General features: G+C 28.6%; 1 protein-coding gene across 8 annotated transcripts in view; it reads right to left on the bottom strand.

Moving 5' to 3' along the window:
• Positions 1–20,824, bottom strand: part of LOC107443002 (exportin-T) — a 100,693-nt gene extending 79,869 nt beyond the window's left edge. For 3 of the 8 annotated variants that reach the window (XR_011636312.1, XM_043054620.1, XM_043054622.1), the window contains exons 1-5: positions 20,510–20,528; positions 12,370–12,443; positions 8,113–8,195; positions 4,777–4,833; positions 2,310–2,379 (exon numbers count right to left, since the gene is read on the bottom strand). Coding sequence is in view for 7 of the 8 variants with exons in the window: in XM_043054620.1 (XP_042910554.1) it covers positions 2,310–2,379; positions 4,777–4,833; positions 8,113–8,195; positions 12,370–12,443; positions 20,510–20,513 (288 nt within the window). In the remaining variant the exon portion in view is untranslated. Of the gene's footprint in view, positions 1–2,309; positions 2,380–4,776; positions 4,834–8,112; positions 8,196–12,369; positions 12,444–19,893 lie in introns of all 8 variants that reach the window. The other 5 variants (XM_016056725.3, XM_071178197.1, XM_016056726.4 and 2 more) reach the window with 5 other exon arrangements.
• Positions 20,825–21,055: the final 231 nt, after the last annotated feature.

Here is a 21,055-nt window from a genome sequence, read left to right as displayed (position 1 = left end):
TTTCTGTGAGATAAATAAGAGCGAAAAGGGATTTTTCTAATTTGATCGATTGAAATATAAAATAAAGTAAAGATCTTCTTCAGCCCTGCATATGATGACCTAATGTTCACATACCTTCAACTTACGCCGGCGACGTCACGGTCTACCAGTGCTCATTTTCATTTGCTGTCGGTCATTCATGCGTGGATCATGATGTCATGCATTGTACAAGAGTACTTAAACTTCTGTTGAAATCGATTATTTCGCATTTCTGTTACTTTGTGAAAGTGCGATATGTTTGCCTTTTTAAGTTCAATATGCTTTTAAAATAAATCCTTTACTATGATTACTTCATTTTTGGTTGGTTATGAGTACTGAAATAGTTCCTTTTCATTGGCAGAAATGAGAAGTGTTATGATATTGCTATTTTATTTTGAATTATTTTGAATCTATATTATATAAAACGAAAGAAAAGATATTATGAAAAATAATATAAGATATAATATATAAGATATAAGAAAGATAAAAATATATAAGAGATATAATTAAGAAAAATATGTGAACTGTTTGGAATTTCAAATTAATATTGAAATGCACAGGTTTAGAATTTTCTACAGTGAAAAGTTTTCGGAACTTCAGTGTTCAAAAAAGTATACAAAAGCTAGACGTTAAGAACGTATCCAATGAGCGAGTAAAGCGAGCATCGGATTGCGAAGCAATCCGAAATGAACTGCGAAAGCAGTTCCGAGGGTTGGCGAGCGCCAGCTAGCAGGGGGCGAAGCCTCCTAGTATATATGTATTGCGAAAAGTGATAACTCAAATTTGAAATTCACGCATCATAATATCGTACTAAAAATAGGGTTTTTTAAAATTAAGCGGAGTTTTTTAACAAAAACCGTTGAAAAGGCTATGGAGAAACAAAATAAACTTACAATGGAATCTGAGCAAATTGAATGCATTAAGAAGTGATGACTCAAATTTTCAACATATTTTACTTTATAAAAAACAGTATCTTAGACAGGAAAATGCAATATAGTAGTTTCCTTCAGACAAAATATTGTGACACATACTGTTAAAGAGGGAATATTTTAAAGTCAAAACATTAAATAAATTGTATTTTCACAAAAAATGGCATTTACTGCTGCATTTAATACACATAACAGGAGAAGAAATTAAGGAAATTTAGTCACTGGTTTAAACAGTGGGGTAGTTTTAATGTATGTTCGAGGGTAGTTATCCCCTTTTGATACACATGTTACCGTTAAAGTGTACAATTCAGGTATTTCATAGGATAACTAGGTATTTTTCGAAGTAACTAGACAAGTCAGTTAGAGTAAGAAAATTTTCATACTTTTCCTAGTTATTACAGTAGTTATTTTAAGAAAAAAATAATTAAAAATAAACCTTAATCTCTGAAAAATACATCCCTACTGTGGATAATTAATTGATGAATAATAAGGAAAAGCAGATTTATTATTGCTCATGATTAACGACTATGACAAAAAGCACACACGTCACTACAAAGTAGCTATAAGCAGTTCAAAACAGACTGGTTTGAAGTGCTTTCGAGTTTTATACTTTAATAGATCAAGTTATTCTATAGAATACTTACTTAAATAGTATAATTCAATAATTTTATATATTTTAATTGATTTGTATGAGCCCTGATGGCTCAGGGGATACAACTTCCTGCTAAACGTTGAACACGGTTCAATGATGTGAACCGGGTTCAAATAACACCAATGGCTGGTCGATACGAATCCACATCTCAATGGATCCCTTTGCCATTAGACTAACCGTGGAAGGTTCTCGTGATCTTTCTCTCCATGCAATGCAAATGCGGGTTAGTTCCATCAAAAAATCCTTCACGAAGGCAAAATTTCTCCCAATACTTGATCCAGGAGTTCCCCTGTCTTCTGGATTGGGTTCAAAATTACAAGGCTACGCAGTTGAACATTAGAAGTCATAAACCCAAAAATTGGGTCGGCTGTTCAACAACAGTAATAAAATTAAAATAAAAATTGATTTGTCCAATTAGTTCCATGAATCATCTAGTTATTCTATGAAACAACGTATTTCACATTTTACTTTAACGGTAACATANATATATATATCTGAATATATATATATATATTTACTATTTAAATTACAAAAAGTGAATAGTGAAAACTTTTTTATGTCTGCATCCTCCATGCCATACAATAGATCATTGATTCAGTAATGTAGAATGTCGGAGGGGGTTTTGTCCCCCTTAACTACGCCACTGGATTTAAAGGATCAGTAAATGAACTAAATATTTATCTTTCTTTTTTTACAAATTTAAATGATACCTGTAGCTGAATCCAATGCTTCAGAAACTCTCTTATGATTTGCTGTTGTCCTGTCTCTGCATAAGAATATCTGAAAGAAAAGAAGTATCCTGTTTTTAACTTTATTCCAAGGCAGGATGCGTTGTCAGAATTTTCAACAAAAAGTAAGCACCTTTTAAGTACTTTTTAAGAAACTCAAAGAATATTTTTAAGCACTATATGCATTAACAAAATACAAAATAATTTTGAAAGACTTTACATGATCATGATAAAATAACTAGTTTCTGACAACTCTTTTCTTGATTATATTAGCCAATATAAAAAGATCGAGAGATATTTCGGTTTGATATCAGAGGGTGGAAAATAAGACCTGACAAATTGAGAATATTTTGCATGAGAGTGCAATAATTTCACCGACCCAGCTCAGTATATTTCATCAAACATGTGAAATGATTGGAGCTTTCATACACTATGGACCGACAGTATGCCAAAATGAATTGTGAAAACGTTGAATGTGAAAAGCACGTTTTTGCATAATACGTGGCAAAAATCGACCTGGTAAAGAAAAAAAAAATCGAATTTTTGAAAATAAACACTTTTTAAAGACGCCTACACACCATACAAGGTTTAGAAGGATTAATTCCTGTTATTTTTTTTCAAGATGATGCAAGGGAGAACACTTAATATTTCATTGATAATTTAAACATTAGAAGTTCAGAGAAAAATGAATTCAAGCAAATTTTAAAATGCTTTTCAAAAAAAGGCATTCAAAATAACAAAATGAAAGAGCTTCCCAATAGCATAATCGTTATACAGTCAAACCCTGCTATAGTGAACATGGTTGGTTGTGAACCCCCGAATATAGTGAACGAAATGTTCGTGCCTTGCTATACACATATAATACTATTTTTGTGGATAGAGTGAATCTAAAGAAGAAAGGAAATTGGATACTTTTTTCTGTCTTTGACTGATTGCTTCATTTTTTAGTAATTTTGAAATTACTTAAAATACATGTACCGATTTTTAAAACCATCTATTGAATGGAATGTAGCCGTAAGTATTTTTTCTTTCTTGTTTGCTTCTTCTATCTCGGTTTCCCATTCCTAAATAAAAGCCATCCTTAAATTTTTTGTATGCAAGACGAAGAGTCATAAAAAATAAAAGTTTAAACATTTTTGTAGCAACCTATTATTTTTCAGTCATTTTTGTATTTCTTTTCATGGGTCATTTATTTAAATAATGTGAAGACAAAATGTAGCTGTTCGAAAAAATGAGTTAAAATTGTTTGCAGTACGGATATAGTGAACCAAAATTTCGGTCCCTTGAAGGTTTACTATAATATTGCAATTTGTTTGCATTTTGACATTCAGCAATTGAAACTTCATGGCTAATTCTACCGCTTTTCTCTAAACTTTCAATTTTAAATGAGTGAAAAAGTATTTTAGCATTCTCTTAAAGGAAAAAACAAACATTGACTTTTTCTGGGTTTTGTAACAAAAACCATTTGGGAGGAATCTTTAATTTTGAAAAATTAAGCCAATTTTCTTAAAATCCAATTATAAATTATTCAATTTAGAATTTATTCAATTTATAAATTATTTTTTAATTTAAATTATTTTTTTTTAAAAAAACCTTACATGCATTTATTTTTTAATTAAAATATATGCATAAAACAAAAAATTTAATTGTAATATTTAATTAAAATTTTGTCTTTAAAATTTACTAAATTAAAAAATTTGGTACACTAAATAACTTTGTACTTCTTTTAAAAAAAAAAACAATCCATACATATTTTAAGTAAAAAATTAAAAACAATTAATAAATATCTATTCATTTTTTTTTTATTTATTTATTTTCTTTTATAGAATAACTGTCTTAAATTAAAAATAATATGTATTTATTTTTTAATTAAAATACATGGATAAAAAAGTTTAATTTTAAAATTTGATTAAAATTTTGTCTTTCAAAAAAAGTCTTTCAAATTTACTAAATTAAACTAAAAAATTTGGTATACCAAAAATTTTGTATTTTTTTAAAAAAAAAAACAATCCATACATATTTTAAACGAAAAAATTTTTTAAAATAAATAGCTACTGATTTTTCTGTTTTTAAAAATTTAATTTTTTTGGAGTAATTATTTTAAATTAAAAATAATAATTTATAAATTGAATAAAACATATTAAATAGTTATCAACCTTTTTAGAAAAGAAAATCAGAGATAAAATTCAGACATTATACATAGTTGCCACTCAACAACACAGTATTTCATAATTTTTGCACTCCACTACTGTGAAATGGTTGTTCAGCAAAAATGACAAGAGGGACTCTTTTGTTTTCTTTTTTTTCTAGGCTGATTCTTCATATGATTCTGCAGTAAAATTCTAATTTAACTAAATATTCAGAGATGATGACAAATGATGATTACTTTAAAAGAATGAGTCAACATAAATAAAATATAAATATATAGAAAGAAATGTAAGAAACTTACTTGTATTTAACATAATGTGATATGACTTGAAAGCAAAAAAACTTAACAGTATCTTGTCTAGAAAATAAAAAAATAAAAATTAATAAATTTATAAACACAAAATTTTATATAGTCTAGTAAAAAAAAATTGCTTGGATCCATTTCATTATCACAACTAGATCCACTTCAGTTAATCTGTGTCCAATTCTAGGGCCGATTTTGACTTGAATGAAATGCTACTAGCCTTTATTTATAACAGATTTATATCAGATTTGTGTTGTTTATTTATATTAACTTCTTCATTTTTGTCAGATTGATGACTATATTTAGACCACTTACAATATGATATTTTATTTCAATAAAATCAGACCAGTGACCAAAACTGGACGAAGTAAGAAATTTTGCATTTAAATATATGGAAAGTACAACATAAAGTGGAATCAAAAACCTCATTTGAAAAATATCATTAAATAAAGGAGTTACTATTAAAGTTACTATATTATCTTAATTTATCCAATTTATTTAATTCTATTTACAAATAATAAAATTTAACAGTATTTTAATAATAATAATTTAACAGTATTTTAATAATAATAATTTAACAGTATTAATTATAAATAAAATTTAACAGTATTAAATGAAAAAAAAGTTTCGCACTTAAATTTATGGATTTAATTACATCATTCTTATGACCGCACTTGTCATCCATTATTGTAGCACTTGTGATAGTAACGAAATAAAAACCTCACGATGTTCAGTTGACGAGTAAAAAAAATTCAAAATGAAGAAAAAAGTTTCCTATTAAAATTATCCTATTTAGCATCAATTAGGAAGAATAGTTGAACAAAATAATAAATAAAGAAAGAAAGAAAGAAATAATAATAAAAAAAATGATTAATTGAATGAAGTGTGCTTCATTTACAAATAAATTTTAGGTTTGATTCAATATTCACGAGACGCAGTCATACCTTTGCACACACTAGTAATAGTATAAATAAACAATTTAATAAAAAAATCAACAGCGGAAACAATCTTGGAGCTCCAGAAAACTCGGGATCGCTGTTAACGAAAAATCCGGATTTTTTTACGGAGCACAATCGTCTCTGATCTTATAAGAGTCGGTCATTTTCCTTTGCCATTAGAAATATAAAATAAAAAGACATTTTTTTCTACAGAAATGTTCTTTTAAAAATATGTTGATACACATAAGAAAATTAATATTTGAATTTAAATAAATGTTATTTAGATAATTTGCAGTAATTATTAAGGTGAGAAAACAATGGCTAAAACTGAAAAAACTGACATATGACAGAATAAAAACTTGATAACCCTACAACAAACAACATTGTTCAAAGCCATAAAACACTTGTACACAAAACTAATATTATGAGAGCCTATGGCTTAACATACTGAAATTTCGCAATTTCAATAGTAACATGCTATTGTTAATAAATAGAATAAATAAAAAATGAGTGAAAGTATAAATAATTTCATGAAATTAGGAGACTTTTCTAGTCAGAACATTTGAGAACATTTAAAAGGACGCTATACAGTCAGAGAAAAGCTTCAAGCAGTGTATTCATTACAGAAAAAAAATGAGAGAGAATTTCTCGCCCTTTCTCAAAAACAGGGTGAAATTTCAAAACGTTAAGTGAGATTTCTAAAAATTAAAAAAAAACACGAATAGACTTGGAAAAAAATTATTTCCTTAATTAAAATACATTTTTCACATCTTCTAATTGAATATTTTTGCTGCATCATCATATGGAAAATGTTCTATATCTACTTCTTCATCGGCTATTATATTTATTTGGCTGAAAAATATCCGTATTTGTTTCGTTTTGACCGTTTCTACTGACATTTGTTTCATTTTCATTTGTCCATTACGGAGTAGAGGATGTCGCCTTAACAAGCTATTTGTCCATCTTAATTCATGCACAAAAAATGTAAACGTCTTACATGAAGAAACCTTACCTACGGTGAACACGTGGTTGCAGAGAAATGTGTTCTGAAAGGGGTTCCGCAGTTCAGAGGGGTTGTGTTCTGCTGTTCGCACCGGTTCTGAACAATACAGATAAATAGTGAAGCTAGATAACAAGGACCGATGCTCAAAATAATGAAAGATCAAGGAAGAAAAGTGAAACGGATTTTATTCAAAATGGCAAAAGACTAAATTTTTCCCAAAATTCGTGCATTTTGAAATTGATTTATAGAGAGCGCGAACTTCTCACGTTAATAATTTCTTATTGCGAGAAAAAAATATATGCGAGATTCTCGCATTCTCGCGCTGTAGTGAAAACACTGCTTCATGGCAATTTTGTTTCAGAAAAATTGGTAGCTTAAAACCTAGAGTAATCTAAACCATGAAGTTAAAATTGTTGGAAAAAAATTTTTTTTTCAAAATATCAAAATGCAAAAAAAAAATAATAATAATTATGACCGAATTATTCAGTAGAAATTTGACATTTTGAAAACTTCTAACATTTGAAATTTTGTGAACTTGATTTTTCTATATTCAACCGCTTCCCTGATTATATATAGCGAGTTAACACAGGTATATTGCAAATATTTATGATCCCGAGAAGCAGAATTTGTCAGTACATTTTGTTTTTTCATGTATGAAAGGGGAAGAAAATAATATTATGCAGTTTTGTTAGGGAGTTTTGAAGTTATATTGTGGAACATGTTTTACGTGATTGTATACATGATGGTTGCTGAATTTACATAGCAAATTTAAAATGGCAAACAAAATGGCATATCACTTCACTGGCATTTGGAAATTATTCATTTTTGCTGACCCTTGTTTTAAAAACTATCATACAAAGATTAATATTTAACTTTTTTTCATTTGCCCGAGATGACTCGGTTTAGTAAACTGATTGTACATTAAATATTTTTTACACGTAAAAAAAAAATTAAGATGTCAACTTAGAACTTGTGTATTATGTTTTGTTTTAGTTCCTTGTATTTATGAATGAAATAAAAAAATACGTTGATATTTTGCATTTTGTTTTCAAAGAAATTGGTTAAGGGAAGCGGTTAAATCTACGAGTCTGCGTGAGAGAGACCTGTAGTAGTTAGTTCTTTTCTTTTAATGTTTTTACACAATTTCAATTTTTTGGACAAAATTTTTTTTTATTATATATTTTTGCAGCTATTATGTAGTAATATAAAATGCAATTTTAAATAAAAACACATTCAACTCCCCAATCGTATGGTCCTTGTATTTATTAATAAAATAAAAAAATATGCTGATTTTTTGCTTTTTTTTTCGAAAAAATTGTTAAGGGAAGAGGTTAGAAATTAAAGACAATTTTTGGTTCAAAGTCCTTCTAAAAATTGATAATAAGTCCTTACTGCTTGTTATCACTAGTCAAGAAATTGATACACAACTTCCATCCATCTTCTGAATCTTTCAGTTGCTCAAAGTATTGGATAGCCTGATAAAAATAATATTAGTATTAAGATTCATATATAGTTAACAAGTGTTTAAAAACATTGACACTTTAATATTGGTTAAGATCATTGACAATTGAAGAGCTGAGTGTTATGTTAGTGCCGTGAACCCTACAACATACCTCTCTAATACTAATATCTTTCTGCAAGATGCTTAAAAAAAAACAATACATGTTACAAATTTAAAGTAACACAAGCGTTAACTTCAACAAAAAAAATCGGTTCAAATAAAATAATTTTTTTAATTGAATATGTAATTTTTTTTTTATTCTAATATTAGGGGCGATATTCTCACATTTTGTAGGAAAATAACACACTAATTATTTCCTTTTCGCATTTTGTAATTCATCATTACATTAAAAAAATAATCATGAAATCCGTAACAGTAACTACCGAAAAAAAAGATTGAGAGGGCAAAATCACGAGAATCGGACAACTCAAAAGGCGTAGCTAAATGTGTGTCTTCATTTTCGAGATTCAGCTGTTGCAATAAATAATATTGTATTAAAAATATCAGATATTAAAACCTATGTTGAAATCAGTAGTAATAACTGCATGACAAAATAGAATGAAAATTTCTACAGAAAAGAAAACAAAATTTTTTACATCATTATTGCTCTTAAATGAGAATAGAAAAATCAAGCATTTTTTTCCCACCCCGATGAGCAATAAAAGCATCTTTTGAATATAATTCTGAAGAAACGATAAAATCTTTCAGAAATTTCTGCAGAAAAGAAAAGCTAAATTTTTTACTACCGGAAGGAAAAATCTTTCAGCAAGAACTCGGCAACATTCTGCGACAATGGCACCACGATTCTACCACAGGGGTTATGAAGGATTGAGATTTCTTCCAGAATGCTGGGGGGGGGAAGGAAAAATCTAAACACAGGGGTCATTGTACGTGTTCATGCAATCTATAAGTTCTGATTCCTTAAAGATACCCGTTCATCCCTTTCCCTTTGTAGCCTTTTGTGAATTAGAAGAAATTTCAAGGATTTATCCTACTTCGATAGACATTTCATCAGTTATTAGAATCATAGAATAAACTCTTTCTACAAATTATTTCATTTCTCGTGGCTGACAAATTTAATGCATTATTCAAAATTAAAGTGATTTCTACTTATTTACTATGTTCATAAAAATTATATCACAATAAGTTCAAGAACTGTATCTAGCAAATATCCACTAACTGTGAACTTTGTATGAAGTATGAACTTAGTCACTTACTAGCCCCGTGGCAGAAACGCAGCGACACGTCAACATTGTTACAGAACGTTAGAATTCTTGCAGAAAGATTTTTTTTTTTTTTTTTTGAAGAGCAAAAAACATATATTGATAACTTTTTTTTCTACGAAATTTGCATGTAATATTTGAATCATGCATTTAGATTAAAAAAAATTTGACGAGCTCAATTTACGCCAATACCACTGTTTTTGGCAGTTATTGATATTGATTTTCCCATGGATTATAAATGCCCCGATGTATTTTAAACAATATGGAAAATTCGAATCGTGCATTTGAGTATTTACTTTTTAAGGCAATAATTCTATGGAATTTTTGGCAGTTATTGCTATTCATTTCTCCATAGTTTTTAAATCTGATTTTTTTTATACGATATTATTTATAACATCCTAATCTCGAAACAAAACATGCGTTTGAAGAGTCAATCTTTTTTTCAGCAATTACTACTACGGATTTCAGGATTTTTTTTATTGTAATGATTATTTACGAAATGTGAAGAAGGAAATAATTTGTGCACTCTCCCTCCCCCCCCCCATTAAATGCGAGAATATCACCCATAATATTAGAATAAAAAATTATTACACGTTCAATTAAAAAAATTACAAAGTTATTTCTTTCGTAAACAGAGCCCTTTCGTTATTTTAAATGAGTAACATTTATGCTTGTTATTATTAAAAGTATCTTGCAGAAAGATATTAGTGCTAGAGAGCGCAGATAGCTCAAAAAAATTCTGCCACAGGTGTCATTAATGATCAATGCCAGCAAATACGACCTGTGTTTGAACTATGAATTGTATTAAACAGTTTTTACTGGAATCATCAAAAAAGAAATTCCTCAAAAGGAAGTTTTGCTTGAGGTGAAACTAACGATTTTCATTTATGAAAAAAAATTTCTTCCAATTTCTATACCTAACTATTGTTGCTGAAAAAACAAAATGGAAATAAATATCACAATATATATTCTTGTCTATATTAAAATAATATGAAGTATAATACAATAATGTTTATAAACTAATTATCTGAAATGTAAATATAACGTTTTATAAAATTTTATCACAAAAAGAATGGTAAAAAGCTTTAAAAGCAAAAAACTATTCAACTTAAAAGTGTTAATTTCTAATAAAAATTCGAAAGATTTTTTAGCATTAATGAATTTCATTTAGGTTTTTTAGCAGTGTTATATTGAATTTCATTCTTTGAATTTCACATCTAAAATTCAATTAATTAAATTCTAGATATTTGTTCAGGAGGTGGGTAGTTAAATCTCTTTTTAATATCAATCAGACTAAAAGACATCCTCCTACAAAAACAATCAGGACATTTTTTGGGACTACTTTTACAAAAAGTAAACAAAAAAGTGCCTCTACTGAAGTGTAAGTTAAAAATAAGGACAAAATACTCTTCATCAGAGCAAACCCTGAATCGATGTTTTCTTTTTTTTCTTTTCTTGCAATTTTAGACATTAAGTATAAAATATTTCATAATAATGAGGGGGGGAAATTCTTATTTTAAGAAATATTCATTTTCAAAAAACACACTAATTATTTCTTCTTTCTTTCTTTATAAGTCATCATCAAATTTAAAAACAATTAAAAACAGTGAAGCATAGCAGTAACTAACAACAAAAAAAAAAAGGTTGATGGCGAAATCACGCCAAATTGAACTCTTTAAAAAGGGGGGTTACAAATGCAGTGTTTCAAGATTCAGCTGTTGTAAAAAATATTATTAGATTAAAAATATCACATTTTAAACACTATGTGTAAATCAATAGCAATAATTGCCAAAAAAAAATAGAACGCATACTTCTACAGAAAACCAAACTTTTTACTTCACTATTCTCAAATGAAAATAGAAAAATTTCAAACCTTTTTTTTCCCACTCCGATGGGCAAGAATGGCATATAATTTTGAATATAAGTCTGAAGAAAAGATAGAAACTTTCCAAAATTTCTGCAGAAAAAAAAAAAATTTTACTTCCCAAATGAAAAATCTTTATGCCAGAGCTCAGTAGCATTGTGAAACAATGTCGCCGGGTCGCCACGATTCAGCCACGGGGGTCAAATGACCGGACTTTATGCTTCTTGATTGAATGTATGAAATATATGCATGTTAGAAAGGATATAAACTAAAAAAAAAATTCTTATACTAAAACAAAATTGTATAATGTCAATTTTTATGCATTACAAACATAAAGAATAAGATTTTTTAACTCATTGCCTAACGCATTTCTTACTGTACAAGGTGTTTCTATTGTACATTTTTCGCAAACATATTTCTTCTAATTATTATCATTTCTATAATTCTTAGTATTATTCTTATAACTATTAGAAGGTTTAAGAATTATAATTATTCTTATAATTATAATTATTTCTTCTAAGAACTTGTGCAGTCTTCATTGCTTCAACATTATTCTGGGTAAAAACTAACAGTTAGTTAGAAATGAAGTAATGCAATCAAAATAAAAATATAAGCAGTTTTTGTCAAGTTTTCTGACACAAAAATGCCAATCTAAAATTTTAGGTACTTTCTTGAAATTCACAGTTACTCTGATTGAACTAACTACACAATTCTTTACAGAAATGTGCAACTCATCTAATACAATACGTTAAAAAAGCATTACATCGTCATATCTAATCAATAAATTGTTGACTGGTTGTGGTAGAAATAGGCATATATGACAAGTATATATTTCGAAAGAAAAAAAAAATAGAATATTAATTATTTGCTAGAAAAAGTCAAATGTGCGATAAAATGCATTTTCGATACTCTTAAACGGTCATTTGACCGGTTATGGTAGGTTTTGAAGACTTTGCAATGAAAATTCATTTATTTGATAGAAACTTTGAACAAGTTAAAAGGGGCTTCTACAAAATTAAATAATAAAAACAATTAGATTAAAAAAAATCTAAATATGAAACCTGAATCCTTGCAGCAGGGTTTGTTTGGTCTAAAAAGCCTCGTATAACTTCCAAATTCATGATTTTCAGCGTCACTGAAAAAAAAATATAGAGATTTTGAATTTATAAAATAATCATAGAGAAAAATGTTGATTTCATAAAAGTTAAATAATGTTAGAACAAATAATGTCCATACTATAATTTTGATGAGGAAACAGCAAATATATACTTCAATACATGAAATAAATATATGTATGAAATAAAATGTCTTTCAAAGGCTAGAAATAACAAGTGCTATTAAAATTGCCTAAATGGGATCCCATTGAATTGTCTAAATTACTGATATAAAATGTTTCCAGTCATGCTCTTTAACAGAAAGTTACTGATTTAGTTTACAGTTAAAGGAACAGGATATAACAATTTAATTATGCAGGGGTCTGTCTAGGTGCTTCTTAAAAGGTATCTATTTTGTGAAAATTAAGAAATAATTTGTGAAAATTAAAAAACCAACACAATATGCACACAATATCATTTTAATTAGTATTTTATCAAGTACCAGATAAAAGAACAGATTTTTAATATTAGCATACTCAGACAAGTTTTAGCATTGTACTCGGTTAATACTGAGTAGTTGTAAGAATTAAATATTTATAAGTATAAATCAAGACAAAGATTTATAGAATTTGTGAAGGTCACCTTGCAGTTCAAAAAATTCTTTTTCATTATTAGGACTACTCTTCAGTAATTTAATTTCAAAATATTTTGTAAGGGGCCCAGAAAATTAGGTGGGCCTTGAGCCTGAATTTTTCTTGATCGGTCCCTCAGACCCCTGCTATGGAAGTTGTATTGATGCAATAGGTTCAGAGTTCACAGTTAAATGTAATTACTCATAAATTTGTAATAGAGTAAAAAAATATAAAAATTCGATAAGATATATAAAAACTATCATTTCAAAATTTTAGCAAAAGACATCCCATTAATCTGAAATTGATTGATTGAATGTAGGGTTTAGTGGCGCAAGGTCCAAATGAGGACATGCTGCGCCAAACAATATGGTGTCCATTAATCTGAAAAGAAAGCCTTTTAATTAAATGAGAATATCAGTTCTCAAGTTTTCTAGAATAAATAGCTATTTATCACACAAGTATTTTATTCTAAAATAGATATTAAATATTTCAGAAAACAAAAAATTCTACAAGAATATGCTACTTTAGGTTGCAATGCGTAATTAATTAATTGGCATAAAATAATAATACAGCCTCATAATTAAATTACAAGTTAATTAAAAGTATTTGCAACAGACACAAATAAAATCCCACATTTTTGACATGCACTGTCAAAATTCTAAACATTGCAGGTAATGTTTTTTTTTTCTTTTTAATTATCACATCTTAAGTTAAAATAAAATATTATAAAGACTTTTAAAATTGCAAACATACTTTTATTAAGTCGAAATGACAGAAAGACATGAAATGTAACAGAGAAAACATCTTAGAAATTTCGCAAAGGGAAATATCACTGTCAAATGATACTCCTCGGTTATTTAAAATTGAAGATGGCAGTACTGACATAATATCCTGACATGTGAACCATCTTTGTAGCTATATTTGAAAGTTTTTATTTTATTAAACCATGTTAAAAGAAACAACATGAGCATTGTTTGTTTCTTTCTCAATTTCAGTTATTTGGACAACAAAATTAACTACCCTATTTTGTTCCATTAACTTCTTACACTTGCAAAACTATCTATAGCAACATCAAAAGAGTCCTCCCATTTTAAATGGTGACTGATGCATGTTAAATATGTCGGGTCACTAAGTTCCCCAAGGTCTCATAACAAATATAAATCTCTGTGGGTACTGATTGAGGAGTTCCCTTGTCTTTTGGATTCAGTTCAAAGTTACAAGGCTACAGAGTTGAACATTGGTAGCCATAAACTCAAATTTGAGTCGGCTGTTCGATGACGGTTATGAAATAAAAAATCAACTGAGCAATTGTCGCAAGTCACTATATTTAGTAATTCTATGTAATTATTAGGCAAACAACCGTGTAATTTTAAGTCATTCACATTTTCGTGAACAGTAAATACACACACAATATATGGTGTTTTACCTATGCATAAATTATGGATAGGACGCAGTACAGCAAACAGAATGTTCTCTATGTTAAATTTTACTATAATTCTAATAATAAATAACTTCTGAATTAACTTTTGAATTCATAAATTACGCCAAATTTCCTTTTAAATGATACCAAATACAAGGATATTGCTTAAACTTTAAAAATTCAATACTGGTTTCAGTTGGCACAGAATTCAACAACATCGACCAGTCCTAGCGGCTACGAGTCATACCCTTCAAGATGGTCCATTTCTGTGATTTTTTTTTTTTGCGGGCCGCTGAAACTAAGGCTGAATTGTCAGAACGCAGTCTAAACTCGGTAGTTTAAACCCCAGTTCCGCGGTTTACGTAAACCCGGTGTAAACGAAAAACTAGTTTTCGTTGCTCGAACGTGGTTTTGCCGAGGTTTAACGAGACTGGAGCAAGACCAAGCTTATCGGATGTATTTGCACCAAAATTTTGCCTGGTTGAGAAATTCACCCAATCAGGTGGAAGGAATCGTATCTGTCACTACTTGGAAAAGTCTTGATGTTTTGTTTACATTTTGTAGATACGATCATAATGAAAATAAAGTTAGTTATGTTTGAATCATTGCATAGTTAATCAAAAAAGAAATATTTTTTATGAAATAGAATTCGGTTTCGTTAAATATTGTTGTGTGTTTGTAAGAAAAGTTCTCATGCAGAACATTATATTTTAAATATTGAACAATGAACATTGGTTTATATTCTATTGCAAATAAAATAATACTTATCTGACTTATTTCAGAAAGAAAATTTTAAGAAATAATGGATTTTTAAATAAAAACTTTATATGGCAAACAAAAATCTGAATAAAAAAGTGCTTTATAAATAAAATTGATGTATAATAATATGTATGCTTGTTTTTATAAAATAATCTGATTTCTTTTCATTCTATATAAATGAAAATGAGTGAAAAATAATTTTTCTATCATGTTTGGAACATTTTATTATGATTGATTTTGCTATGATTTTTGTTAGAACTTTACAGTTACCAATTAATTGAAGGTAAGTAATATAGATATAATCAACGTTGGTATTCTAGACATAAAATTAACTTGTTTATAAAATTGGTCTTAAAAAAAATTTTTTTAAAGAAAATTTACTAATAATTTTTTCCAAAAAATATACAAAGTAAAATTTTTATAGGACTTACACACATTCTTAGAACCTTATTTTAGTATATTTGTTGATCACATATCTTTATAAATAATTTTCTTATGTGCCTTTCCTATGAATGCACAACATTAAGGAATCTGCATAATTTCAATATAATATATATCAATACAATAAGTATATATATATATATTATTTCTATTTGTGTAAGCAACATTAATACTTGATTATGAGACTTAGTATTAAGTATAGATAAACTTTTTTACAATGATGTTTTGTAAGTCACTCATGCAACCATTGTTCGTTAAAGACCTCAGGTTTATCAATATTTAAAAAAGAATATGTTTGTCCATTAGCAGAAAAGATTTATAGATTGGTACCTGTGTACCTATATCATATTTTAAGCCACAACCAGGCAGTAGCTTACAAGAAAGAAAGAAGAAAAAAACATCATGAAAGAGTATGAAATTCAAGGGCTAACTTGTAATCTCTCCCCGGTAAACAACTGTATATTTTTTAAAGATAATTTTGATTCTTTTAGCAATTGTTGTTGATACAAACATATTACAATTTGGAAGTATTACCTATTTATAAATTTTTGCTCACATAGATCATTTTAGTTACTGATAAAAGAACACAGTACATGATATAGCATAAGAGATTTATAGATTGCTACCTGTGTACCTTTATCAAATTTCAGCCCACAACCAGGCAACAGCTTACGAGAAAGAAAAAAAACCCATCATGACAAAGTATGAAATTTAAGGGCTAACTCGTAATCTCTCCCAAGTAAACAACTGCATATTCTTTTAAGATAATTTTGTTTCTTTTGGCAATTGTTGTTGACACAAACATATTCCGATATGGAAGTATTGCCTATTTATAAATTTTTGATCACTTAGATCATTTTAGTGACTGATAATATAGCACAGTACATGATATATATGGTATTGACTACTAGTTAGATTAGTAGGACCATAACTTTGGCACCAATCAGTGAAAGGTATTGTGTCAGGTTGCTTTATTTTTATTTACTTTGGTGATCCGAAGACATGCCATTGCAATTTTGATCATCTGCAGAGGGGATGGCTCCCCTGATTTGGTAACCCGACGTCCTGCAAGCAAAGTTTAGCACTTCATGGTAAAACAGTTTTATGAGAACCGGTACAGCACACCCTTAGTCCCTATGCAGGCTGATCAAAGTGGTTACTCACCCACTTATTGACTGCAGCCAAAGGTGCTTGACTTCAGTGTTTAACTGGTAACCGTGTCTTAACGATCAGTCCACTGCGGGACTAATAAAGATGAAAAAATGAGCTTAAAAGTTTAAATTTGTATTAAGGAAAAATTCTATTGTATTAGATTTTATTCTTGCAATTCAAGGGCATGCACATTCTAGAAAATTTACTTAAAAGCATAATTGGAAACTATTAATAAGGGAGGAAAATGATTTGTATGCATTTAAAAATGAATGAAGTAAGCTTTTGTGAACTTCATAAGTTTTTTTTTTTTTTTCAAACACCACTTTTTATTACTCACATGCTTAATAACTTCGTAAACTTTTTCTCAGGCTTACTAACTTGATTTACTACTAAATTTATCACCATGCTGATATCTGTAATTTTTTATAACATATAAGATGTTATATATTATATACATACTATATAACACAGATTTTTTTTTAAATTACTTTTTTTATTTTTTAAATTGCTTTATAGTTTTCAATTATTAAACAATAAAACATAAGCATTATTTGATCTATAAAAAATATTTTGAACGAATCATATTTTAACTGTAACATAAACCGACATGAATAAAAATATTATGGTGTTTAATTTTAATTCCATGGAATGAAGTTATTGAGCCAACCAATGTCACATATCTGTTGTCTTTTATCATTGACTTCATACGCAAAGTTTGTTTCTCATGTTTTTTCTTTATATATATCTCAAAAATGTAGAATAATAAAAACATGAACACGTCTTCATTTATTAAGGAGTCAATAAAATTCTACTTAGTTGAAACAAGCTCTCTTCAAAGAATCATGTTGTGGTGTTCACATGCTCAATTGCAAAAATCTAGAAAAAATAGCAATTTTTAAATTCATTTGGTACTTCAGTCATTTTAGTTGGCCCGACAGATCATGTTAAGGAAATATCCCTGAATTGTGTTAGTTCATTTAATAGTCTATTTTCCCTTAAGAGACAACTGCTTTCTGCCACTCTTACAGGGCAAGAATCATTCGTTTCCATACCATTAAAAGTTTATCTCCTGGTTATTTGGTTATTGACAATATACACAGAAAAATTATTTAAATGCAGCCAAGACGAACCAGTTTTCAGCATCTTAAATGACTTTCAGTCAATTAAATATAAAAAATTAAAATGTGATTTAACATAGCTCATAAAGCAGTTCAAAGAAATATTTTGGTATGGCATGAACTAAAAATTATTGCTATCTCATATTGCAGTAATGAAAAGTTCTTTTCATCTAGTCTATTTGAGCTGCGCTAGAGACATGCAAATAAAAATTTTAGAAAATTCTACTAAGTTAGTCTATTCAAGTAAATATCTCTGCACTTAGTGTTACAAAAGCACATATGTAGTCTTTAACAAATTAATTTTCGCTTATATTTTTCTTATAATTTAGTTGAAATAAAAAATGTTTTCTCCAATTCACACTAGAACTTCATTAATAGTAACAAAATAAAGTGAAAAGTGGCTGTGAAAATTTTTTTTTCTAAATTAAGTTTTAAAAACACAGTTTTTTTCAACTTCCAGCTACTAGCATTTATGTAGTTAAAATTTATAAAAAGGAGAATTATAACATGCACAGTAACTTTTATTCATGACATGAAGTTGTTATTCTCTGATTTAGAAATATTCATAAAGTGACTTCTAAGTGATGTTTTTTTTAATACTTTAGAAAAATGTAGCAAACAAATCAAAAAAGATAAATTAATGTATGTGCTTTGAAAAATCTGTTGACTGCTACTAAAAAACATATGTTAAGAGATAAGAAATTCTATAAATAAATAAAACTCCCCTCTTTAAAAAAATCTAATCAATGTTTGAAACTATCAAACAAATTAAATAGTAATAATTATTGTCAACATGTAAAGAATCCAATACTTTTTATTAACAATAGCACTATTTTAAGATCAGTAATTGGTCTATACAAACATTCATGATTTTTAATTTTAAAAAAAGTAATTTTACTCTATTTAATCCTTAAATTTGTAATTTCGCATAACTCACGTTTTATTTATTCCGAAAAGGTCTATCTTCTGAGTGGTTGAATATAATATACAAAATCACTCAAAAAGAAAGACCCATTCAGCAAGTGAGATATTTAATTATCTCAATGTTTATTTTCAAGAAAACAAAAGTTACAAAATAGTAAATTGTCAATTCAGAAAATCCAAAAGAGGCATTCTTTCATAAGATTTTATAAACTGACTAGGTTTAACTTAGACAAGGCTGAACTAGATCTTTAGAACCGCGTTTTTCCTTAAACTCCGTTTCTGCAATGCAGATTGGTTTAACTTCGCTGTTTAGACCAGGTTTAAAGTTAAACCATGTTCTGACAATTCAGCCTAAAAGTTGCAAGACTTGACAATTATTCAGCCACAGATCACGACAAGAAAATCTCCCAACAGGACTTGAAAAAAAATATTTCATCGGGTTTGTGGGGATATATTTATCAACAATGTCAATTTTCATCTATGAAAAGATACCCCCACCATAAAATCGAGTTAACATGTCTTATATACTACAGTAGGGAACCGATTATCCGGAACGATCGGGACCATTGCTATTCCAGATAACTGATTTTTCCGGTTTTCTGAATCGATACAAAATGCCTTTTTTTATTGTTAAACCCAACTTAAAAAAAAAAAAAAATAGTTGGAAATAATCTTGAAAAGAAGAAAAAACGATGAAGTAATACACTAATGATTATTTCCAAAATGATGGTAAGGTAAACATCTTTCAAAAAAGAAAGGAAAATCCTAAAATCTAAAGAGGAAAAAAACTTTTTTTTTTTTTAAAAATGGCAGAAAAATTTATCGAATTTCGTTCCGGTTTTTTGGTTTTCCGATTTCCGGATAACGGGTTCTGTACTGTAGTCAATTGTATTAGTAGACACACTACAGGTTCTATAACATAAAAATAAGGGTGTCTTATCTTGATCTGTCATACTAACTACAATCACCAAATAGAATTCAAAACTTGCAAAATGTTTTAAGAAAAACATATAAAAATGAACCCAAGGGTTGCTATGAATTATACCTTTCAATTTGGTTTCCTCCTGTAATAACTTTTTTAATTTCTTGCGTGTCACTGCCTGTCAAGACTTAACTATTATTTTGGCGAAGATCCCGATACAATAATATTCCTAAAAATGACTAACTAACGAGTTTCATAGTAGAACCCCATTTTATTGTCCAACAATGTTATGAGAATATGAAAGTAGTACAATATTTATTACGTATGCATCCTTAAATATATAGTTTAGCCGGGGATATTTCCATGGTAAGATTTCCGTATCGTGGTCTGAGGCAAATTAATCACCAAGTCTTGGCAATTTCCGGGCAGCGACTCGCGAGAAACTAAAACAAACGTCACAGAAAGGGTTCAACTCGAAAGAAATAACTCGAAGCCACTCCATCTACATGTTTTTTTTTCCCTTTTAATTGCATGTATATGGCAATTGTAGTTAGCACGACACATCACGATAGGGAAATATCCCCATTAAACCCTATAACTGGCACATAAATATACCGACAAATATTGGAATAATGGGTCCACTTATGCCAACAGGCCACAATTTTTAGAAATCCTCTTATTATAACTGTTAATGTAATATATATCGAGCAAAAACTATATATAATGATGTAGGATTAACTCATAACTATCTGTATAAACCTTGAATGATGAATAAATATGATGCAAGTCGAGAATAATCACCAAAATTTACATTTAATGCAAACTTGTTGACATCACAGCTTAAGAGAAATATTTGTATTTTCGAAATATTTTTAATAAAAAAAACTCAGTTTCATTAGCAGTAAAAAAATTTAAAATAGCAATCAGTTTAAAATTGAACATGGCTTAAACCCATGATAAATAAAAATACTCCCTTCTCCATAATAATTAATAAACAGAACTTTTATTTTTAAAACAAAAATATTGCATGCGTGCATGTATTATTTAACGATTACGATTATATTTTAAAATCAACAATAGAAGTATGGACCATTCTCACTGCCTCTCTCTGGATGGTAGCATGGCGGCTGCCGAGTCCTGCCTGCAATATAAATGTATCAATAGAGACTTATATTTCGCTAATTTTGATGTTTGTTATTTAGAAGAAATAGATAGTCGGAAATTTGCAGAATAAAACTAAATGTTTTGGTATCCACCCAGGGCCGTAACTACGCCGGGGCAGCCG

Source organism: Parasteatoda tepidariorum, chromosome 3 (assembly GCF_043381705.1).
Source record: "Parasteatoda tepidariorum isolate YZ-2023 chromosome 3, CAS_Ptep_4.0, whole genome shotgun sequence".
Taxonomy (NCBI): domain Eukaryota; kingdom Metazoa; phylum Arthropoda; class Arachnida; order Araneae; family Theridiidae; genus Parasteatoda; species Parasteatoda tepidariorum.
Note: the sequence above shows the minus strand (reverse complement) of the source record. Positions and strands in the feature narration are given on the sequence as shown.